This window comes from Microcebus murinus, chromosome 16, assembly GCF_040939455.1.
Source record: "Microcebus murinus isolate Inina chromosome 16, M.murinus_Inina_mat1.0, whole genome shotgun sequence".
NCBI lineage: Eukaryota > Metazoa > Chordata > Mammalia > Primates > Cheirogaleidae > Microcebus > Microcebus murinus.
Genome location: NC_134119.1, coordinates 20,910,374 through 20,935,609, shown reverse-complemented (window position 1 = coordinate 20,935,609; position 25,236 = coordinate 20,910,374). Strand labels below are relative to the sequence as shown.

At 39.4% G+C, this 25,236-nt stretch overlaps 1 protein-coding gene and 1 long non-coding RNA gene across 3 annotated transcripts in view; one reads left to right on the top strand and one right to left on the bottom strand.

Annotated features, from left to right (window-relative positions):
* The window catches only part of SNAP25 (synaptosome associated protein 25), an 81,207-nt gene that overhangs the window by 50,750 nt on the left and 5,221 nt on the right, over positions 1-25,236 (top strand). Inside the window, exons 2-7 of one of the 2 annotated variants that reach the window (XM_012780818.3) lie at positions 1,260-1,395; positions 3,343-3,384; positions 10,319-10,367; positions 16,270-16,387; positions 20,315-20,440; positions 22,955-23,099. In XM_012780818.3, the coding sequence (XP_012636272.1) occupies positions 1,324-1,395; positions 3,343-3,384; positions 10,319-10,367; positions 16,270-16,387; positions 20,315-20,440; positions 22,955-23,099 (552 nt within the window). In that variant the 5' untranslated portion in view covers positions 1,260-1,323. Of the gene's footprint in view, positions 1-1,259; positions 1,396-3,342; positions 3,385-10,318; positions 10,368-16,269; positions 16,388-16,555; positions 16,674-20,314; positions 20,441-22,954; positions 23,100-25,236 lie in introns of both variants that reach the window. The other variant, XM_012780816.3, reaches the window with a different exon arrangement.
* LOC109729678 (uncharacterized) overlaps positions 16,435-25,236 on the bottom strand; it is a 28,410-nt gene continuing 19,608 nt past the window's right edge. Inside the window, exon 3 of the long non-coding RNA XR_012923701.1 lies at positions 16,435-16,524. This is a non-coding gene — a long non-coding RNA (uncharacterized LOC109729678). The remainder of the gene's footprint in view (positions 16,525-25,236) is intronic.

Sequence of the window (25,236 nt, the reverse complement as noted above, 5' to 3'; positions counted from 1 at the left end):
CCCTCTAATGGCTATTCCTGGGGACATGGCTTCCTTAAGGAGGCCTCCTGCAAAACCGTGGGCACCCATAGCACCAGGCATGTCCCCTAGTGTACTTACTTCACACTGACCCATCTAATTTCCTTCTTTCACTTCCATCTTCCCGATCACACTGTAGTTCTGTAAAGGCAGTGAACTTCGTGTCTTACTTGTCACTATATTCCTAATGCCTAACACTGTTCTGGCATACTACAGGTGCTCAACAAATACTTGAGAAGGAAGGAAGGATGTGAGAAAGGAGGGAGGGAGGGATGAGTTTGCTCTGGAGGGACCTCAGTCTTGCTACCTGTAATTTGCATCATATGGGATTGCAAGAGAGTAGCCAAGAAATAGACTGGTCACATTTCAGGGCCAAGCACTCATCCCTCTTTGAGGGGATAGCGGCTCACCTCTGCACAAGCCTGGTTAGCAATCTCTGATGACTTGAAGGAGATGAAAGGTTTTTTGCCTTTTGCTTCTAAACACCTCTAAATACAATGGAATGCTACTCAATGACAAAAAGGAATGAATTGTTAATACATGCTACATCATGGATAAATCTCAAGATATCTGTGCTAAGTCAAAGAAGGCAGACAAAATATATACTATATAATTTCAATTATATAAAATTCTAAGAAATGCAAAATAATTTCTAGTGACAGAAAGTAGATCAGCAGTCTTCTGGGGTTAAAGGTGAGGTGGTCTAGGGAGGGAAGCAATGGGTAGGTAGGAATACTAAGAGCATAAGAAAACTTTTGGGAGTGATGGATACATTCATTTTCTTTATTGTGGTCATGGTTTCCTGGATGAATACATATGTCAAAGCTTCTCAAATTGTACAATCCAAATATGTGGGGTTGACTGTGCGTCAATTATACCACAATAAAGCTGTTTTAAACAAAGAAAAAATAAAATAAAGAAATGTGACATTAAAAGTGTACAAACCCAAAACCACATTCTTCCATCCCATCATTCCCAACCCTTGAATGGTTGTGTCTTTAAAAATACTTCATAGGTAGTATCTATTGATCTCCATGGTAAAGTTGGCAAATTTGTATTCATGGAGCCTTCTGGAGAAATACCATGATTCTGTTGACTCTTGTCTGGGTGTGGCTTCAAGTTCAGAAGGTGACAGAGCCATGGGTCATGACAGAGTGTGGGTCATTCAGATCTTCCGCTCTTGGCACAGACCTACACGCACACATATAAGCTCTCATGCTTTCAAATCTGCTTCTTTCCAGGTTCCAGGGCCAAATACATCACTGACCCCCCAGGCCAGGCGCCCAGCCACCCCCCACCGCTACCATGGCCGAAGACGCTGACATGCGCAATGAGCTGGAGGAGATGCAGCGAAGGGCTGACCAGCTGGCCGATGAGGTGAGGGATGGAGACCTGGGAAGGGAGACAAAAGATGGGGGCCTGAGTGGTTTGTCTCATTAAGGTTCAGGTGGGAAAAGGGCTTATTCTAATGTCTCAATTAAAAAAGAAACGGAGGGATATGATTTTGATTTCTTATATACCTAAGGTCTCTGCAGACCAGAATGGGTTGATAATAAAATCTATATACAGCTTAGTGTTTTGGCTCTACCTCCCAATTTCTAGAAATCTTGAGAAGTCAAGGTCCGCTAAGAAAAGCAATGTCTGTGGGTGTCTTACATTCAGTGGTGTGCTAGAGCCGCCTCAATTCCAAGAGCTGATTGTTAACATTTTGGGGAACTTTGCAAGCTGGTTGCTAGACACAACCAGCTTGTATAAAATTGGATTATATAAGCTGGCAATTAGATTGTATTAAAATCAAAAGTAATAAATACTAAAAACTCATCTCTTTCTAATTATTTTACAATCATTTTACTACTATCTCTGCTCTTGAGATATAGCCATTATATCTGTAGGGTGGGAATACCATATAATGGTGTATTTCTGCATATTTTCCCAACTTCACATTCAGTGACATTTTGTTATAGTTAAAAATCAGAGTAAGAATATTTATACCATGGGAACCTGCAAACACTACAAATCAGGGCTTGATTTATTGTTTTGTTGACTGTATAGATTTAAGAAAGTGGAGAACATATTAATAATGCAGATTAAACTTTAAAGTGTGCATGTTTTCAGTCATTACACAATGAATCACACACCAAAAAATTGAGAAATCTTCTGGTATTTGAAAACTGTGATTCTCTAAAGCAAAGAAATCACTTTTGTCCTTGACAAATAAGAAATGTTCCAACATGTCTTCATTGTTTCATTTTCCTCTTACTCATTAACATAAGTGAAAACATCCAACCAACAGTCATGTCAGAACCACACTTGTTCATCACATGGTTAGCTACGGACACAAGAGTTCACCAAAAAGCAACACAAGCTTTCTGTGAGAATCAATTGGCTATAGGGAATTTACAATAAAGAGTATTACATATTTCATTATTTGCACATTGTATTCATCCTTTATATTAATCAAATAAACTTGAATACATTTATATATTCTTTTTTTTTGGGGGGGGGAGCTTAAACATCAGCCAGCACACCACTGCATATAGCCATTCTATTTCAAAAGGCAGTCTGCTGACAGCTCTTTGAGGAATGTTACCATCCTTCAGGTTCCTGCAGAATCTTGTTCAAAATCGGTTTGTCACTTAAAAGCACAGCTTTGAGAAACCACTGGTTGTTGGGCTCTAGTAGTTTCAAAGTAAATGAGAAAAAAGTGACAGCACTGTGCCTGAGGGACCATCGCCGAGCTCAGACTTCCCTTCTCGTTTTTTTTTTTCAATCTAAGGATGAAGATAATTATTATAGCTGTCTCTATAGGCGAGTTATTTCAAACATGCTTGATTTTTTTCACCCTAAGGCAACAGCTTAATTTGTATTGATAAGAAATTCCAATTGTGTTTTTACGAGGTTTATAAGAAACGTGATGTTATATTCATCTCAATTCATGAAAAATTATGTCAGTGTTTAAAATTCAATATTCCTGGCCCAGAGGGACCAAATGGGTCCTCTGAGTATTTGAGATAATTTTTCATGCATTCTGAGCATGCAAAATTATCTTTTCTAGATTACTTTGTCTTTGATATCAAGATCAGCTTCATATGGTTTTGATTTTACGAAGATAAGCTTGAATGTAATCGCTTTAGGGAATCTGATCTTGTAGAAAGTCTGATAGGAAAGACATTGAAAACGGAATGACATTTTTTTGTGTTTTACTTGCAAACTTAAAAGAATACGTGATGAGGATTCTTCGTGTTTCTCAAGTGAAGAAAGTATTTCTGACTTTCCAAGACCTCTGGATCTTGCACTCATAATGTTTATGTTTTTCTATCTTAGTCACTGGAAAGCACCCGTCGTATGCTGCAACTGGTTGAAGAGGTAAGGAATGTCCATATTTTAAGATGAACAAACTAATCCCTTATGCTGACATCCTGTTTGCCTAGACCCTACTGCCTTTCCCTCAGCCATGATCCCATTGAGTTCAGTTTTAATGTAGCCTATCAGGAAGCCACGTGATGAGGGAGATGAAGTATCTAAGTTACCAGGTATCCATGAAAGCATATTCACCTTCCCTCCCAACCCTATCCACCTTTATAGTCTGGGAATTTCCCAATCAATGCTCCCAAGAAATTACAAAAGATTGGATCACTTGAAGAAAATCAGAACAATTTTTAATATGCAAAGGAATTATCTACATAAAAGCTTCATTTTTAATTACTTTGATGCTTATAAATCACATCTAACCTTGACATCCTGATCTGACTTTAGTCATATAGAAGACTTTTAAAACTATGTATCCATATAGGTATATCATTTTTAGAAAATTACTATATTTAGAATCAGGCACTAAAATTTATGGACAAATAGGAAAAATCTTTAACAAAAGGGAAATATCAAATCCAATAATATAAACACAGAAGCTCTTTTACATTCCTGATTCTGGATTGAACATCCATTTGCAAAGTATGGTTAATGAATCCCAAACTATTTTTAAATGGGTAAAATAGGGCAGATAGCAATAATGGAATCAAAAGGGCATTTGCAATAAACCTCACTCATTCCAATTTGGTAGAGCAGCAGTCAACCAGGAAGAATAAATGGATTAATTGAACTTGTCCATTGGGAGAGATGAAGTGGAAAAAGAATGGGTTGGACTATATTTATCTTAACCTAATAAAACAAGCCTAATAGTTTTTATTCAGTGAGACGCTGTTTTAGCGATGCTTTGAAACTGCTTATCAATGTATAAATTCATGTGTCATTATCATTTTCTGAGATCTTGGGGTTTTTTCCAGCAGAATGATTAAATGAACCAACTCACCTCATGCTACTGTAAATTGCTTATGCAGTGACATGAAAGGGAAAAAAAAAGATAAATTTTGCAAGGGCTAAAAGGAAAAGCAGCTACCTCTCACACTACGAGAGCTAACATCTTCCCTTATTTCTATAGCTTAAGTTTGTCACCTGGGAATGAAATACGGCTGCATGTGAATTGCCACTGGGGCTGTGGGAAGAAGGTAGCAAGCATCAGCGCCCCAGGGAGCTGGGAAAATTGGAGGAGGCAGGGTAGGGTGCACATAGCAAAATCTCTTATCACACACACACACACACACACACACACAAAAATGACAGTTCAAGCCTGCAGTGTAGCACAAATTGGGCCATACAGGAAGGCAGACCTGTGAGGAGGAGGCCCTAAGCCCAGTAAAAAGCAGCCTTCCCTCTCTAAATAAAGAGAGATGATTTTTTTTTGTTCTGTCCTGGGAACACTGTTCATGTAAAAATACTTGAGGACCAAGAAGGAGGCAGATATTCTAAATCTGGGAGCACTGGCGAAGGCTCTCAGCCTAGACTTAATCTCTCCCAATTTGTCATCAGAAAAAAATGAAAGGAGCGAATGTTAGCAACATTCCTGCAGGAACTCTGATGTTAACGTGAAAGAAGTCCAGAAGTCAACCGACATAATTACTTTATTGTATATTATTATGTTGTTATCATAATACATCTCTGTGACCTTCAACCGTAGCCTCCAACCTAACGTTTCATTTTCGTTTACGTGCATGCACATGCGATGCAAATTTCTAAAATACCAGAACTGTTACCAGTTCGCCCACCTGTGCAGTGTTGGAACGCTGCCTAGACTGTGGAAAGCAGTGAAACAAATGAATAAGAACACACCACCTTGAGCTGGTCCCTCACCCGTCAGAGTCTTTGGGACACAGATGCTTCTTTTTCATGTGTCTTCTTAAATTGCAAGCAGTGTTGACCAGCCTTGAAAAATGAGCGTCTGCTCTAATTTATTCTAGGAAAAAAAAAAAAAGAATCTCAAAAGCTCTATTGATTGAAGTAGGATTCTGAAATCATACGTTTTTGTTTCTCCTGAAGTGTTTCTCAATCAAGCATGAAGCTGCATCTTAGAACAAGAAGTGAAACAGATGGAAGCTATCTCCTACCTCTAATAAATGAGAGGAGGCTATTAGACTTTCCATCCTTAGGAAACTGTGAGCAATGTATTGCCAGAGGAGATTGATTTGCTCTTACTTCCTCCTGGGTTATTTTATATTTATGGCCCAGCACCCTGGTGTCTAGGACATTGGCTATTCAGATGATATTCTGTATTTCAATCAAAAAGGAAATTCTCTTTAAAGAGAGTCGGCATTAAATATTCATCAAAGGCAGAAATCATTTGGAAAATCTGAGCACTGAAATACCAGGATCTTGCCCATGATCTCAAGATTCATCAGTGCCATATAATTTGAATTGAGCTGAATCTGTATAGAAATTCATTCGCAAAGACAGGCAAGGTTATTCAACTTGTAAAATCTCCCTAAGGCAAACAATCCCACTTTCAGTAGAATATACAACTCTGCACCATCCCCGGTAGACTCCAGGATGTAACAAAAAGTATGGCTAGGGTAGGAACTAGCTTTTTAATAGAAGCCATCACCAGCATTTCAAGGATAATATAAAGTTAGACAGAGGACAATGGCAGAAGTCCAGAAAAGCTGAATACCACAGGTAGGTAACATGGTTAGAAATCACATAGCACTTGGTTCCCCATTGGGAGTTAGATGTATTTGAACAAATATTTATGGAATGCTTAACTCAGCGGATAGGAAGGGAGATGTCAATTGATATCTTGCAAGGAAACATATATGTAAATAGCTCTCCAATTTCAAGGCCATATTTACCTTAGGAGCACAGAAGAGGGAACACTGAGTCTGGTGAGAGAATCATGAAGGTATCTTCAAGGAGGGAGTATTGGATCCCAGGAAATGAAGTCTATACATTAATGCCTTGAGCTATGAAAACTAAGCCCAGGAAAAGCCACGCTGTGTGAGGGCAGGCCAGTTCAAACGCACAACACAGCTTCCATGGAGTGGTTATTGAACTACTAACATTTCATGAATCTTTTAGCATCTTTCCTTTGTTATTCCACCTTATCTTTCAAGACACTTTGGCCATGGGAAGAGAACAAGCATTCTAACGCTGTTTGTGGTATGCCAGACTTTCTGTTAAAAATGAAAAAATACAGGTTGGACAGTTCTTTGCAGATATGCAGATATAGGGTCCTTTGGAACTCGAGCACATGAGAGAGGGCCTGGAGAGTTCTGTTTTAGCTCAAATGTATCAGACTTCAGGGAAAGCATCTCAGAATGACAAAAGAAAGATTAGAAACGTTCTGTAAACATTGTCTTAGTTCATATGCAAAAAAGTAAAAATTTTAAAAATTAAAAATAGAGAAATAAAGAAAAAGAAATGATAAAGAAAAAAAATTCCTCATAGCTCCAACTCCCCTGTTTTTAGGTATGCTGTTTTCCCAGCAATCTCAAACAGAAACCAAGAATTGTGCTGAGATAAAAATAGAACCACCTCTTCTTGCTTCCTAGCTACTAAAACATAATACTGTTTAAGGAATAAGAAAACGTAATATTCTGCCTCCCCTGAAATCTTGTCCTCATCCCTGCCCTTCTCCTTGAGCTTCCAACACCCCTAAAGAACAGTCCAGCTATTTTGATAAAAACTATCAGCAAAGCATCGGAGCTAAATGTAAGCTCTAACATTTATTAAGCACCTACTATGTGCCAGGTATTGTGTTTCGAGAGGTCATCATCATTACCATCAAACCTCTATTATCTAATTTAATCTTTGTAGCTGCCCTTTACAACTACTTTGATCTCTATTTTACTGTGGAGGAGATTAAGGTATACAGTGGTTAAGTAGCTTGCTTGAGACACACAGCTGGAAGTGGCGGATTCGAAATGAAAGCCTGGGTCTACCTAAATTTTTAGAGCATAAATTCTTACACATAGCACTTAACTTCCCTTCCACCAGCAACTCCTGCCATAATTATTTTTCTTTGAGAATTCCACAAAAAGCAAAATGGTCTATGAAAACAAAGCAGCTCATTCTAAACTGATGGAGATTCTACTGAAATTAAATCCTGCATCTTTGTGTATTTCCTTCTGAACCTAGCACAGCTTCCCCTAGAGGAGAACTTTTAGAGGGCTTTACATTCTGTAGCTTTTCTGTGGCAAGGAGAGGTGATTGTCCCCATTTGACAGCTGGGGAAGCTGAGACACAAAACAGGTTACTATAAAGAACCACGACTACAAAGATAGATCTGGAATTCAGCATTGTTGACTCCCAGATCGCAGTTCTGCCCACCTGATTAAATTGTCTCTCACACTGAGCAGCACCATTGAGAAGCCAAGCATTTGTCTACCCCTTCCCCTTAGTGCCCAGGGCAGAGCAAAGGCTCAGTAAACATTGATTGACTGATTGAATGACTGAATAGAGCAAGTGAGCCAGGGAGTGAGTGAACCGACCTATCAGCCACACAATCTGATTTGGCACCTCTACACCTATTTTAAAGGTAGGGAAAGATCCTGAAAGATCAGAAGATTCTTCCCTAGTCTCATGACTAGTTGGTGGTTGAGTGAGCTAAGAGCACAGCCCAGCTTTCCTGACTCCCAGATCAGTGCTCTCTGCTGCTGTTCTCCCAGACTGGGGCAACCCAATCTTGCTGCCTCAGATTAGTTCTGTGAATCATGCTAATGCTGAAACATGCAGCACCAAATTGGACAAATATGAAATTATACTTGCAGGGCTTCTTATAAAAATAAATGGATAGAACAGAATATCAAGAAAGTGTAAACAGATGGCAGCTGGACTGACCAAACTAAAATCACTAACTTTTTTCCCATCCACTGCCCCCAGGAGAATGGAGCAGGGATCTCATTCCTGTGTGGCTTTGATTGGGTCCTCAAGGAGAAGGTGCTCTCCAAGATGCCTCTGTCCTCACCAGAATTTGCATCGTCACAGTATATATGCCTGAACAGCCACCTGCTTTTTATAATTTCCTCTCACAAGAAATGGATAAAATATGCAGCAAAGGGCAAATAAGTCATTAAAATGCAGGCTAATATAGACAAAAGTCCATTTAACAACACATGTAAGGAAAAAATGTTGAGACGTCTTCTGTGGTCTAGAATCTTGCTACTCAATGTGTGGTCCCTGAACCAGCTGCTTGTATCATGGAGCCTGTCAGAGATAAAAAAAATCTCGGGCTCTATCCCAGTCCCGCTGACTCAGAATCTTATTAGGTGACCCATCTGCAGGGGATTCATGTGTCCATTAAAGTTAGAGAATTAGTGGTCTAGAAGCTTCTGATGATAGTTGGTAATGCTGATATTTTTAGTTTGCCTAGATATCCTGCTGTAGATGCACTTTGGGAATCTATTTATTTTAGAAACACTTATGTAAGGCTAACTGTAGGCCAGACTCCAATCTAGCACATTCCACATATTAATTCATTTAATTCACATAAAAATTCAAGGAGGTGCTAGCTATTATTGCTGTATTACAAAGGAGCACAGAGCAGTTAGGACACTTGCCTGAAGTCCCGCAGCTAGGAAATGAAACCACCAAGATTCCAGCCCAGTGTCTGGCTCAAGAATCTGTGCTGTCTGTGAGTCTTAGAGTGACCCTGTGCCATCAGTCTCCAAACTACATCCTGGCTTTACCACTAACGTCTATCAAAGTGTGCTCTGAGGTGAGGTAGGCTTTTGTGTCCTGGAAAATTAACTGCATACATTCTCCAAAAATGGTGACTTTATCAAAGCTCACAGATATCATTTTTCGGTGTTTTTTTTTTTTTAGAAGCACTATTGGAATTTAATTGCTAAAATACTATCTATATTTTTACAAAACCTCTGTTGGCCTCCACTAACATCTCTCTCTTTCTTAGTTCAGAGTAAGTCAGTAGCAAATAAATGAGGCTATGAGACAGGTCTTCTTTTAGAATTTATTCTGGGAGCTACCAGGAGCTTTCCTTGAAAAAAGCAATTAATCCGAACTGCGAGCAATGCCATTTTATACTCATTAACGGTTACTCTGTAAAATGGGTGGTCTAAACTGGTTGGAATTCCTAGAAATGATGATTCCTAAGTAGCAGTGATGCGAGTATCTTTGTCCCTTTTCTCCTGCCCACCAACTCCCACTCTCCTCCTGCCCGAGGTTCAGACAGTGTTCAGTCTATTTGAACAATAAGGAACAAGATGAGGACTGCCTTTTAAAGACTTCGCCTGCACAAAAGAACTGCAGTAAAGCTTGCAGAGGAATTACTCTCTCACACTAATATCATTGTGCAGAATTTTAGATTTCAGAATAAAGAGCCCTTATTCCTCACCTCCATCCCTTTTCTAAATATCACGGAACTTCTCTCCATAGAGAGAAAATAGGAGGGCGAGTTTCCTTTTGAAATGTGTTTCCCCACCTTAGTGAAGCCATGCTCTCTTCCGATAAACTTAAAACCTCTCGCCACCCCGCAAGATTCTTGCACATCTTCCCGGTGGAGCAATCCCTCCCCAATTCCCTGATGGAGACTCTCTGATAGATTATGCCAGAGAAGAAAATTCAGTCTAGAAGATTTTGAAAGGTTTGTTTTATGTGGTTGATGCGATGGAAACCATAGGCATTTTTATTTTCTAAATATAAAATGACAGTATCATGTTAAGTATGTGTATTTCAATCCCATGCCAAGCCCCATCCCCAGCCCTCCTCCCTAGAGAGTATGCTACATCCCCTTCTCCTTCCTGCCCCAGAGCAGTGCTGCCAGAGCAAGTCTGCAGGCCCCCCATTCCTGCACACCCCTCCCCACCCCTCAAGGCTCTCACCATCCTTCCTCCCTGTTTTCTGTTGGTCCTTCTTCATTTTCCACTTCTAGGGCTAATTGTCCCCTTACTGATGTCTCTTTCTCTCTTTTCTCTCTCTAACTCCTTTCAACTTTGCTACCATTATTGGAATGTAGAGTAAAGATGCTGGTATCAGGACTTTGGTTATGTTGGATGAACAAGGAGGTAAGTTCAGATTTCTTCAGTAAGAACAATTCCTCATCTGAATAATGTGCATTTTTTCAATTATTTGTGCATATGCAGGTGGTCATTTTGACATGTGTTACGCACGTACGTGAATGTGAGGGTTCTAGAATTTTCATCTTGCTTTTCTCTTTCTCTGTTGGAAAGATTAGTAAATGTATGAAAATGTCAAGGCCTTCTTCATGACTGAATGAATGGTACTACTCTCTGTTATATTTATTGGGGTAACAGAACTTTGAAGGCAAAAGCCATTTGTTTGTATTTTTTTTAACGATAGTATTTTGGACAGTGTGAGAATTCTCTTATTCTCCATACGCCCAAACTTTCCCAATAAATTTGGTTTCCTTCTAATAGTACTTAGATAGAATGATAGTATAGTATGTCATGTTGCCCACTTTCTTGACCATTCTAATTCAGTATCTGGCAGTTTTGATTTCCAAGTCACTATGGGAATTCTTTAAATAATGGAAACTATTTTTAATAGGATATAAGCAGAGGAGAATTATTTGGAAAATAGAAAATTGAACCAGTTGAAATATTTGGCCTGTTTTTAAAATTATTATATGCTAGAAGCAATGAAAATCAGACAGCCAGCATTTTGGTATAGCATTTCTATACTCTCAAGTGCAACACAGAAGGGTAATAGCCTAATTCTTCTTGTCTCAATATATCTAGCTATATGGTGATATTATACATAATTCTAGCCACAAGTTAGCTACTTGATTACATTTTGAATTTTATCATAATAAGCAGATTTTTTAGAAGTTTTTCTCTTTATTCATATTTTGTGAAAGCATTAGACAATCTTTTGAATCGCCTGAGTTATTTTTTAATGGAAAAGATAAAAATGTAAACTTCATTCACAGCATAGGCCACCATAAATGAACTCCAAGCATAAAGCTCAAACTGGGAGAAATTTGCCTTATAGATAACAGACATAAGGCTCTTTTCCTGCTCAGAGGGGGAACACCCACATGGCTGTCATTTAAAGACTTTTGGTTTTACATTATTTATATGCACTGAACTTTTTCAATAAATATACAACAATCAATAAAAAAAAATCAAGAAAAAAGTTTTTGAAAAAACAATCGCACATCAACCCCAGTGCTTTCCCTCCAATTTTCAAAGTACAAATTGTCAAAATTTTTACACAAATAACAAAGCCCAATGGAGGAGGTCTGTGTTGACAGTATTACCATAGCAGTGGCGGTCCTCAGAAGTCCCCAACTGAGTTTGCTGTAATTATAAGATTTGCTGGCTCCATCTGCATAACAGTGACATAGGCTTTGACACTCAGGATGCAACAAGTTGTAGCTTGTAAAAAAAAAAAAAATTAAACAGTAGGTGCCCATATAGAAGAGTGGCACCTCATTTCCAGAGCAAAATTGAAACATATACAAATAATTAGCAGTTCTGCCTTATTAACTTTTTCAGTTAAGAATTTGTAATGTGAAGGGGGAAGGGTCATTGCAAAAGGAGGAAGATTTGGGAAAGATTCAAGATAGAGACTTTTTCCCCCAACTAGAAAGCATTGACATAAAAACATGGAAACTAATATAGACAAACCCAAAATCAAAAAGATAGAAAGTAAATCACTTGCTTACTTGAGTTAAAAATGTCATTGTACTTGGATGAAGAAAATCTAAAGATATGATTTGCCAAAATCCCCATACAAATGCAAAAATATGTAATGCTTTAGCACAAATGATTCACAGGATCCTCTATATATTATTCTCTATGAAACAAAACAGAATACAATATCTGTGTGACAGATTTCCCCATGGGATCATTAATGTTCTTGGTTAAAACATTTCAACTGTGGCCATACCACAGTAAATGTGGCATTCCTCCATTGAACAAGGATAGCGGGTTTTACCAGAGGTGAAGTGAATAGATTGATACTGATAAGAAACATGCAACTGTAAATCTCCCTAAAAGTGGGCGTTTTCCGCCTGGTCTTAAGTGGGACACATTCCATTTATACTATAATAGGAGCTTAGGACCTTTTAAAATGACAGATGAGCATAAGTCAACAACTATCTTCACTGCCATCTTAAATGCATTTTAATTCTGTATGTGCCATGTTTATTAGCTATTTAGCTCTGTAACTACTTTAAAATTTCTCTTCAGTTATGCTCTACGAATTTTGTCTGTGCCTGAACACCAAAAGCATTGACTATTTCCACCCCACAGCTGCACAGGAGCCTCAAGAAACAGCCATCCTTCTAAAGAACCGTTACAACCACTGTGGGGGTCAGGCCAGACCATTCCAGGTTGTCCAGCTTAATGGTTGCACTGGGAAATTCCTTACGGGATTCTTGTTTTATACCCAGGTATCAGGAGACACCAAGGAGCACTGAGCATGAGAGACAGCCCTGGAAATATCCTGAGCCCCAGGACTTTCATTTCTCTAGAAAACTTGTCTCCAAAGAGAAATCCCCTGAAATGTCCTAGGCACTAATGTGGGCTTTCACCTTCATATCTCTTGTTTCTTTTGTTGGTCTTCGCTGGTTTATATGTTTGTTTTGATGCTGAAGATGTGGCTTTTGGGGACATCCCCTGGGATCAACTACGAACTATCTCTGACCACTGCCTGGCAGAAGAAAGCCAAAGAAAAGCCCCATCCAGAGGGCCAGATGACTATCCTATCATCTTACGAGGACTATCTTAAAAGGTTCATGGCACCATGAGGCAGCATTTGAGAAAATATCCCTCTTGCTAAACTTCACTCACCAATACCTTTTATGAATGACTAAGGCTGCACTATCCAACATGGTAGTCACATTTGGCTATTTAAATTTATTTAAATGAATCTCTATATGTTTATCAATGGTAAGGAAAAAGAAAATCATATAGGCAGCATCTTGTAACTGGATATTGCACACTAGGTCAATAGCATTGATTCTTGCTATTCTTCTACTGTTTTCTACCAGGTTGAGGATTCTAAGGGCCCATGTCACCTTACTTAGGTGAGATAAGTAGAAAATATGTGTAAACTTAGATCCTTGAGCATCCTGCCATCAGTGGCTCTATCACAAATAACTAGTCATCCAAACATAATGGCAAAAGAAAGCCCAAGCTCTTGCCTCAACATGTAATGTTCCTACTGGAAGACCTGTCTCAACTCAAAATGTTATTCTCCTCCCAGACTCAACGTATAAATAAAAACAGCCAAAAAACAAGCTTAGGGAGGTAAGAAGCAGTCAACCCTGGATGGTGCATTGTGCTAGCCTCAGAGATGCTGCTGTCCACCCCAGAATGGAATGAATACATTATTTTTAAGCATTTCCTAAGAAATGTCTTCACAGAAATCACTGAAGTGCTATGAAGCCCCAGGATGCCAAACGTATCCACAAACATAACTCAGTACTCTATATAAATGGATACTATTGTTAGACTGCTGTGACAAAATGGTCCCACCATATTTTTTAAACGGCTTAGAATTTTTATATAAAGATACATTCAACTGATATGGATAGGTATGAAATAGTTTTCTCAATCAAATTCAGCTTCAGAATTTCCTTTTTTTAGTCAAATCTTTGCCAAATTAAACTGGTGACCCATGCCAGAACCCAGCTCTCAGAAATATGGATTTGGACTTGCCTATTTGTTTTTTACCTTTTAATTTTAATTCTCCAGTTCAGAGGTCTAACACTTGTGAGCCAACTTGCATATTATAGGGTACCTCCTAATCCCTGGGGGCATAGTGGTTGGGGTTCCTGAAAACTTGTCAGAGAGTTAGTATTTTGGCCAAAAATTTATTAACTTACTTTCTAACTCAAGAAGGACAGATAACTGAATATGTTATCCCCAAGCCACAATTTGTGGCTTATTGCAGCTGTCATTCGTTGAGTCTAGCATGCCTTCCTTCCCTCTGAATCCAGACATCCCCTCCAACCGATCTCAGCCCAGCACTCCCAGAAGCCATTAGCAATGACCGCATTGAGATTTGACATCCTGATTTCAGTCTGCACATATAATGGTTCTTCATTTGATGATATTGAGTTTCCTAACCAGAGTTTCCCCCACCAGTTCCCTAACTTGAGTATTTAACAAACTAACATATTGCATTCCTAAAATAAAGCTGGAGTAAAACCTTTAGAAAAGAAAAAATTCTTCTGGAATGTAAAGACTTGCCATCTAGGCTAGGCATGATGATGTGCCTGTAGTTCCAGCCACTGGGGAGGCTGAAGTGGGAGGATCACTTGAGGCCAGGAGTTCGAGGCTGCAGTGAGTCCTACTGCACTCCAGCCTAGGCAACAGAGAGAGATCCTATCTCTAAAAAAAAATAAATTTTAAAAAAAGAATCGCCATCCAGATAGATAGATAGATGGAATATGTACATATATTAACCCTTTTAAGGATTTTTGTGACGACATCACTGTATCTGTATTTATTCAGCCAAAGTTCTCTAGCACCACACAGTTATTTCCTCCAGGTATCCAATGATGGATGGATAAACACTGAAATTTTGTTTTCACCAGTCATTTGAAATGCATAGCAGAAATAGGAAATTCTTAATAAGCTGAATTCTGTTCCTTAACCCCACAACAGAGAACACAATAGGATTTTATTTTCCAAATTTCATCTCAGATGAGTCACTAGCAAACCTATCTTAGTTTTTTCAATAACAATTTCATGGTACAACTTAATGTGAAATTGTTTTACGTGATTATTTATGTCCTTAGGCTGGAAATGTACTTATCAGTTTTATTCTAAGCATGCCTTTATTCCCGGAGGCATAGGCATTCATTGCATGCGTGAAAATACAGATGGAAAAAAGGAATGGGAATGTAATTAGGTTTTGTAATTAGACAGCCAAGACATCCATTACTGCTTTCCTTTAATGGTCTTAAAAGCTGTTTTAAAAATCCCTTCATTGAACTTATAGCTACCTCAGTTTGGTGACACAACTTTTAAAAGATTAATCAAGTTGGTGTATGTAACCCTAGCAACCTAGAAGTCTGATTCATTTTTATGAGTATCGATCTATGTCTTAGATACAATAACGTCAGCTTTGTGGTAGCAATAACACAGTACTGTCTTATGTTCCAATCCATCAACCCTCCTCCAAAGAGGCATTTATTCTCCCTGATCTCTCTGCCTGGGCTTCGTATTTAGCATGCTCTCCGTTGTGGAGACTACATCAGGAGACAGACAATTGACATGTCTTCCAAAGCTTTCATAGCAAGGAAGTCATAGGATGAGAGAGGAATTGAAATGTTCCAGTACTTGCAATGTTGCTGCACTGATGTTACCTTTTTATTTTTTTTATTTTTTATTTTTTTACAGTTTCTATGAATGAAATAGGCAAAACCAAGAGCAGACCATGAGCTACCTCTGGTTAGACAGCCACTGCTAGGGGAAGAAAAAAGATCTGTACTCATTGCTAATGATCACTACTGTTGTTGTCCCCAAAGAAGAAATGGATTCTGTTGTCTACCTTTATCTAGTTGAGGATGCTTAAAAAACCAAAAGATGTAGATATTTTAAAATTGAAACAGATACTTTCTCCAGTGGCATTAAATTGGTATGCCTAAAACATAAACTAACACCCTGTTTTTCTTTCTCTTGGGTTTCACTGGTGTCTGAGTAAGTGAATATGCTGTGCTGTTTTCCTGGACACTGAGAAACAAACAGGTCTCCCGACCCCATCCCATCATGTTTGAATTACAAACTATTTTTGAGCATCATTTTTGTTCATTTCCTTCCACCCATGCCTGCTAGGGCAGCGGCAGCAGTCTACAACAATGCATCCTCTGGGACAATGCATTGTAGTATCTCTCTTTCTCTTTCAAATTCTGTTTCACATAGTCATTTCTCATGTTCTGTTGGAAACCCCCAAAAAATTCATTCCACACTGTCATCCCTTTGTCCTAACCAGAACAACTCGATCGTGTCGAAGAAGGCATGAACCATATCAACCAAGACATGAAGGAGGCCGAGAAAAATTTAAAAGATTTAGGGAAATGCTGTGGCCTTTTCATATGTCCTTGTAACAAGTAGGTACTGGGTACCAGCTCTAATCTGTGGCGTCCAGTTTTCTTTCTTCTTTTTTTTTTTTTTCTTTTTTTAATGTCAAAGTGAATGTCTGAAGTTTTGTCTTTTTTTTTCTTTGTCCTTTTCCATCTGCTTCATTCTGTGGGGATAAAATACTTGTGTTTAATCAGAACAACTGGAACGCATTGAGGAAGGGATGGACCAAATCAATAAGGACATGAAAGAAGCAGAAAAGAATTTGACGGACCTAGGAAAATTCTGCGGGCTTTGTGTGTGTCCCTGTAACAAGTAGGTGCTGCCTGCCTGCCTGAAGCTTTGGTTTCCCAAGGCCCATCTCCAAGCCTTGACAAGCTCATTCCTGCCAGGCTCAGAGACAGGATGAGCATGTGGCATGCAGAACAGATCAATACCGTCTCCAATGCATTCATCTCATAGCATAGATGATATTAGTGGAAGTTACTGTTGATGCATTAAAAATCAGGCATACTACAGTGAAAGCTTCACTGTCAGCAATTTTTATTGATGAACGTTTCAACATTTTCCAGAAAGTGTACCTTGAGACAGAGACTAGTCTCAAGAAAGAGGCACCCCAGGGAACTTTATTTTCCCCAACCAAAATTGCAGATTTAGAAAAAGGCTGCGGGTAAGTTTGGAAGAGGAGAAACACATATAGCAAGGTTTGATTTTTCAGAAGTGAAGGAGACAGGTAATTTGGCCCAAGCAAGCATTCTGTAAGTTAGAGAGTATGACAGAGATTCTCCCTCTCTACTGCTCCCCAGTTGCCAAATTGGGTCACAAGGTGCTGCTGCTGCACCCAACACAGAGGGGATGAGCTCTTCCGGCGAGAAGTGCTCAAACTTTACCCAAATTGTACCCATCCCTCTCAAATTCTTCTCCTTGGAAGAGCTACCCGTACACTGGCTGAAATGTTGAAATGTGTAGATTTTGCATGCACGACATCACAAAACATTCAACTGTTCTAAAGGTTCTGCAACGCTTCTTTTGGAATGTAGCAGAAATGTGACATGTGGTTATAAAGGTTTGCAACAGAAGGAACCTAAAACTGAGGGTTCTGGAAGATAGTCTTATTTGACTAGCAGTGAAAAAAAAAAATGCATGAGTGGACTGTCCAACATGCATTTGGAAAATTAAACTCGTCACCCAATCACCCTCACCTCTCCCACTTCCCCCTTTTAAAAGAAGCCTTTTTCCTAAAAGCTCTCCTGATCCTAGCTTTTAGAATAGAAATTGATGTCATTTTTAGCAGATTATATGACCATTCACATCCTTTAAACTTTGAGGCTGATTTAAAATATCCTACTTCCTGTTTAGGAGGGGGAGGGGCTCAATTTACAAATAAATTAATATCTTTTGTTTTTTTAAAGACTGATCTACAGTAAAGCCTGATTAACTGGAATCTAGCCAATGAGAACTGTATACTTTTGCTCCCTGTCACTTTTACAAAGAACAAACAAACAAAACAAAGGAAAAAATAATCACATTGGAGAGTTAAAATAATTTTTCTAACAGGGCAATCTAGGTAGTTTGCATTATCTCACTCAGACTTCGTTCTCCTACAACTTCCACATCTATGAGGATCAAACAATAAGAATTGCTCTTCAGAGGAAAGGCCACATAAGTATAAACACATAAGTATAAACCAAAACCAAGGAAAGATTCAAGTATGTCCACTACCCTAAGTCACTCAGGCAGGAAAGTAGCCCCAGAGACTAATAAAGTATTCACCAATAGCCCTTGAAACAAAATTTCCCCCCATGGTCCACTGTTCATTAATAAAGTCATATAATGCACCAAAAAAAAAAAATTATTGCTGAGCATTCCAGTTAGTCAAGATTTGACTGTATATCTTTTCCAGTGGCAACTAGACCACAGGCGAGATTTCCATCCGTTTTGGGGTGAATTCCAACAGATATGTTTTTCCCCCCTTCATCAACTGTGTGTGAAGAAAGGGGGGGAGGCAGGGGCCCCTGGGATGGATTCTAACATTCTGATGAAATGATGGCCCCTACGAATTCCACATATCAGTGGTCACTAAATCCTTAATGTGCATGAGACCCTAACAGAGCTTCAAAGCTTGACCGAAGTGTGTTCCCTATTTTGTGTAAATAATGCTTTGAAAACCATGTGTCACAACGCAGTGGCTGGTGGTGCCCTGGACTATCTCGGCATGTTTCCAAGGATTATGGTAGATGTACAGCAGTGATGTGAGTCTATGTGCAGCATTGTGGGTGCAGTGGTTTGCCTTCTTTCAGAAACGCATCTTTCCCACTCCTTTGACTTTGCCAAAGATGGAATACCAGACATTTGACATAGCAGAAAACATCACCACAAAGTCCATATAACTTCTTTTAATCCCAGAAGGAAGGGGATGGGGAGTTGGAAGAAAACAAAGCTGGACTCTAAACTCTGTTAAAATTAGTTTGGGGATCTTGTCTCATTGAATGGACCCATGGCCCTTTGGTGCAGTAAATTCTGACTGCTCTAAGGCCTGTGGCATTGTGCACTAGATTGTGGGAGTTGCTGAAATTCCATTGGTACAATTTTCCAATTTGTCTCCAGGGTTGATTGGTCCCCAATTTGCAAGTATTAGAGCCAGTTTTAATAGATGGCTGTGGTCCTCTGTTGAAAGAAAAAAAAAGTCAAATTCTGGTATCTTGTAATAGAAAATGTGAAAATGGGACCAAAGGATGTCTCTTGTTTTTGGACTAAAAAAACATGTGGTTTCTACTATGCAAAGAACCTAAAAACATCTTTGATTGCCTTTAATTACAACACCCACCAAAATATGCTGCACATGTTTCTATTGGGCACAATAGGTATGCCTGGATTTTAAGTTTTACTCCAAGGCAGCTCAGTGAATTACAGCCCATGGAGACTACACCAGTTCCAAACCACTCTCCCCCTGTCACAACCCCAGGATAGTTCGAAGTAGGATTTTGTAAGCACTCTCCACCCTACCCTCAGCCCAACAAAGAAGCTACTGAACCTGCGTTTCAAATCCTCATGAAGGCTATTACTGTCCTGCTAGTGCCTTTTTCGAGAATGGTCAACTTCTGGAGTAGTTTGGCTTAAATGAGAATGCTTCACTTTCTACTCATGCCTGTAGCTGGTGCATGAAGAAGATATAGAGGGGTTTCCCTTTTTGGTGCTAGATGGCTTGTTCTCTCTTCTATTTTCCTGCATTCATTTCACTATGCTTCTTTTACTTTTTGTCTCTGTGGACAAAGGTTTGTACATCAACTCTGGATGTATGGTGACTGTTTGGAAGTACCGATATATTATCTAATTCAAATCACTGTAGAGGCAACTGAAAGACCATCACTCTTGGCCAACCACCAATCCTTTATGTCCTTCATATAGAGTTGTAAATGTTAGTTTCATACATGTGTTGGGAAAAAAAATATTAAACAGGGATCTTTGCATGGTGGTGTGTAAAAACTTGGTTGAGTATGTTTTTCTTAATGACAGTGTGTTACTGTGGTGTGATGTACACACTCTACTTGGCAGTCTTGTTTTGTGTCTGTCTGCCAGTATGTTTTTCTGTGTGTGTTTTGTGTCTCAAAATACAACCACGTCACTGAAATAGAACTGAATGTCCTCCAGCTACCTTAATCCTCGTCTTAAATCCAAATAAAACCACAGAACAAACTAAAACAAGAACAACCTTGTAGGCAAAGATTGCAGTCTTGACAATTGCAATCGACTCGATTGGAAATGCAAATGTGGAGTAGCTGAGGCATGGTGGTGGCCAACTGTTTGGGTCTGGATTATGATATATCGGTATTCTCTAATGCCTCAACTTAGATCTCATTTGCTTGGTTAGATTCTTCGCTTAAAGAAATGACGATTGTTGTGAGCTTGCTGCTCTACGCCCCCGTGCCTTGTCACTCACCCTTTTTTTTGCATAGGCTTAAATCAAGTGATGCTTACAAAAAAGCCTGGGGCAACAATCAGGATGGAGTGGTAGCCAGCCAGCCTGCTCGTGTAGTGGACGAACGGGAGCAGATGGCCATCAGTGGTGGTTTCATCCGCAGGTGAGCCTCATGTAGCATGCACTGTAGCAGTTTTCTATTGTAGACTAACAAAACACCTCACACCTGAGTGGTTCTTAAAACAATCACCATTTTATTGCTCTTAAATCTACAAGTTGGCTGGGCAATTCTTCCAAGAGCCTTTCCTGAGCTAACTCATGGGACTACACACATCTGGAGACCAGAAGATCCAAGACGGCCTCACTCACTTATCTGGTGGTTAGCTGGGGCTGTCGGTGGGGCACCCTGTTCTCGTCCATGTGGCCTCTCCAGCAGGAGAGGTGGTAGCTTCTTACATGGTGGTAGCAGCATTTCAAGGGGGCAAGATGCAATGCACAAGCACTTGTCAAACCTTTGCTTGTATCATGTTTGCCAAAGTTTCATTAGACAAAGCAAGTTACATGACCGCATCCAGATTTAATGTGGCGGTAAACAGGCATCTTGTTCCATGAGTTTAATTGAACAGAGCTTCTCAAAGAGACTGTTTACAGAGGTGTGAGCAGTGTAAAAACAAGTTATGGTGAAGTACTTTTGGACTAGCTATAGCAAGAAGTTATTATTACATAGTCTTGAAGAGACCAGAGAGGGACCCAGCAATAGTTATGGCTGTGGACAAGCGGCTGTGGGTAGAGAAATGCAGCCACCACCAAAGCTAGCAGGCAGTGGACAATGGAAGTAAATGCCCTAACCTCTTACTCTTCCTGCCCTTCAACTTCATTCACCATGAGCCAAAGCCTCTTCAAAGCCCGAGGGTAAGAGAAACTGAGTGATACAGTCTTGGAGGTTAGCCTCTCAGGGCACAGAGGAAAGACAGATATAAATAGAATTAGAGTGAAAATAGAGAATAATGAGCTTCTTAGTAATCCTTTCTTTTGAGATCTAGAAGCAAAAAACAAATATCTATTTAAAAAATCTCAAATTATATGATCAGCCAATTCAGAACTCAGCTCTCTATCTGCTCCCAGGGAAACTACACCAAGAGTTCTGAAGCCCAGCTGCACATTAAAATCATCTGGGGACATTTACTTTTTTTAAATACCAGTGCTTGGACCCCAGCCACACCAGTTGAATCAGAATTTCTTGATGTGGGACATAGCATCTGTATGCCATTAAAACTCCTCAGGTGATTCTGATATGCAATCAGGGCTGAGAACCAACGAACTAGAAATACATCTTAGCTGTTGATGCTTATTTAAATAATCTTCTTCCCTACATGAGAAAGTTAGAAAGTTCTCCTTTAATTTTTAAATTTTGTCTGGCCTGGGCTGCTTTAAAAAAATGTAATGGGCCAGTCTACATTGGGGGTTATCATGGGGGAAGGATTTTAACCCTTCTGAACATTTTTTAGCCCATCATCATATGTCCTGGGAAAATTCTGGAATAAGTACCTGTTGTTTGCAATAAAGTACATCCTTCACTTTCAAGTTGGACTGTGCAAAAATGGCAAGTTGGTAAGGTGCTTTGAGAGCCAACTTTTTCCTCCTCATTCCCTACTCAAACTGAAACAATAATCTTCTAGCCTGGTTTCCTACTCTGAAATCACTCACTCGCAATGCCACTGAAAAACCCATGGCATTAAGGTATGAGCAAATAAAAATTATCTTGAACAAGTAGCTCCCTTTGGAGTTCTTGGGAACAAGCAGGATTAAAAGGTAAACTGTACTCACCACGACTCTTCCCACTGCTGTTGGTCCCAAATGGAAAAAGAGTTGAGCAGAGAGACTCTGACTTAGCATAAGAAGTTTTTCTTTAATTCTCAAGTCTTGGAGATTGTGGTTATTATTTCAGAAAGACAAATACAGTTTCTATCTAGGTCCAGCTTCATTCTCTGACCTAGAGTCCTGCCAACTAAAATGACTCCATCCTTAAAAGATAAAAGTTGGGGCCGGGCGCGGTGGCTCACGCCTGTAATCCTAGCTCTCTGGGAGGCCGAGGCGGGCGGATTGCTCAAGGTCAGGAGTTCAAAACCAGCCTGAGCAAGAGCGAGACCCCGTCTCTACTATAAATAGAAAGAAACTAATTGGCCAACTGATATATATATAAAAAAAAAATTAGCCGGGCATGGTGGCGCATGCCTGTAGTCCCAGCTACTTGGGAGGCTGAGACAGAAGGATCGCTCGAGCCCAGGAGTTTGAGGTTGCTGTGAGCTAGGCTGACGCCATGGCACTCACTCTAGCCTGGGTAACAAAGCGAGACTCTGTCTCAAAAAAAAAAAAAAAAAGATAAAAGTTGGGATAAACATATAAAGAGGAAATGATGTGCTGGTAGAAGTGAGAAAAGTAGATAATCTATTTGCTATACCTTCCTTAAAAATAGAAATTCAAGGGTTCAAAATGCAATTTAAAAAATTACTTTCTAATATACAAAACCTAAAATGTGTTCTTGTGTTAGATGGAGGTTAAAGATAGATTAAAATTGCTACCTAAAAGACTACAGATTGCCCCTAGGCTTTGGGTCCTTGGTATTCAAGTTTTTCCTCCACCCTCTGCCTTCTAAAAATTGCTGTTTGGCTCCCAGGGTAACAAATGATGCCCGAGAAAATGAAATGGATGAAAACCTGGAGCAGGTGAGCGGCATCATTGGAAACCTCCGTCACATGGCCCTGGATATGGGCAATGAGATCGATACACAGAACCGCCAGATTGACAGGATCATGGAGAAGGTAAGCATGTGGCAGGCAGCAAGTTGTACTGCTCCTCGGTTCCTCTGCGATGAGCATCAGATGATCACCAGGAAGCGTGAAAAGCATAATAAGATTCCTCAAAACACAGGCACACCGATAGCTGGAAACGTTGCCCTTAAGTTTCCAAGACAAAAAACACAGCATGCAGCAACAGAACTGGAGTGAAGATAAGGGGGTGGGATTTAATCTAGCAGATATTTTTCAAAGGAAGGCTCCTCTGTGCCAGGCATTGTGCTAGGTAGGCACTGTGGGATATACACAAATGAGAAAGACACCATCCCTACTGCCAAGAAGTTCACAGCCTATGGGAGACAGATGAATTCACTGTCACACAAAAATATAATTCACTAAGAGATCCATAGGGGAAAAAATGTGTATTTAAATAAGAAAAATTTCAAGGGGCAGGGGTTGGGAAAAATCTCAGAAAAGGTTGAATTTGAGTTGAGTCTTGGAGGATGTTCAGTAGTTTGTCAAGTGGAGATGGTGATGGAATGGAATCAGAAAATGGGGGAATGAATAGTCAGTTTAGCTGGAAGATGAACATGAGCTTTGTTTTTATAATGCCAAAGCTTTAATGATAGCTCAAAAAGTCCCAGCTCTGTTTCCAGTGGCGACAGTTCACATCCCTAGATCTCAAACTAGGAAATTTACATATGATGAAATTGAGTTCACACAAGGACACCAGACTTGACTTCAAGGGTCATAGGAAGACTGAGGAGTGTAGATGGGAAGAGGTAGGTTTGGGGACTTAAAATTAGATGAGAACAGAAAGAAACACTGGAAAGTTCCTATAAAGAGATTTAGGACACCAAAATCTGGCATTCTACACCATAGAAATATGACATAGTTTTTCCTTGTGTTCCCCTTTCCACAATCAGTAAAGTCTCAAATATTAATTAGAAGCTCTTAAAATCTCAAATGCCAAAAAGGATAAATAGACACATTATAGGTTTAATGATAATTATACATCTATAATCTGCTCTATTTGGGTAATCTTGTATGTTTATTCCCTGGGAGATATTGAAGTTCTTAGTATGCGATCTTGAATTTCTAATTCATTTTACTTTGGTGAGCATAGGAGAATACTTCCAAGATTTCTTGAATCATAAGGCTAAATAGTAATTTCTTGGTATGCAGGCAGTCTCCAATGACTCAAAAAAGGTTTGAGTAAACATAAGGGAAACACTTTGCCCTATTATGTTGTATGTGCTCCATGTTAAAAATATCTGATTGTATAATATTTTGTCTGGTTGGTATTGAGTTACAGAAATTTCAGTGTTGGTTGGTCAAATGCTTGTGTTTTGCTTACTTTTGCAAGTTATAATATGCTCATCATTGTTAAGAAGCCTTTATATGATAAAGCTTTTAAAGCTATGTAAGTCAATAGATTTTAGAATAGTACTGAGAGTTTCAAAAAGCACTGGAGCCAACACAAGCTGACCTAACCCATTATGGCCCAGAAAAAATGAACTAAGAAATAATTGCTGAACTGCCTTCCAACAGGAAAATGATTTGAGAAAACAGGAAGTATTCATTTTCTATTAATGGAACCAATTTACTGGAAGTTGCAAGTAGATAATACATCAAAGCCAATTAGGAAGGAGGAGAGCTTCTCCTTCCAGAAGGAGAGGTTTTACTAATAGAAGGGTCAAACTCTTATTGATAGAGTTGGGCTTTAAGCAAAAAAAAAAAAAAAAAGTGTTCCTGGAAAGGCAAGTGGCATCTTGACTCTGCCACTTTGCACAATTTCTAGTTCCCATCTTTAGGCCCAATATACTACAAAAGCAGAGACATGTGCAGCTACAAGATTTAATCAGAGCCAGGCAAGTGGATGGGAAATAGCTTTTCCAGCTTGTATCATTCCTTCAGTGCTGAATCATTTAAGAAGTGAGGGAGGAATCTTGTTGCTTTTGAATAGTTAGTTCATTCCAGTCAATACTTTAGCCCTTTTTTTAAAATCATAATCTGCACATGATTTAGGTAGAGCCTGTTTCAACTCAGCATTTCCTCCGAATGATCATGTTACATGAGCTACACAATTATTAATAAACTTCCACCTTCTCATGGGAGTTCTCATTTCTGATAACAGGAAACAGTGTGCAAAATCTCCTGCATA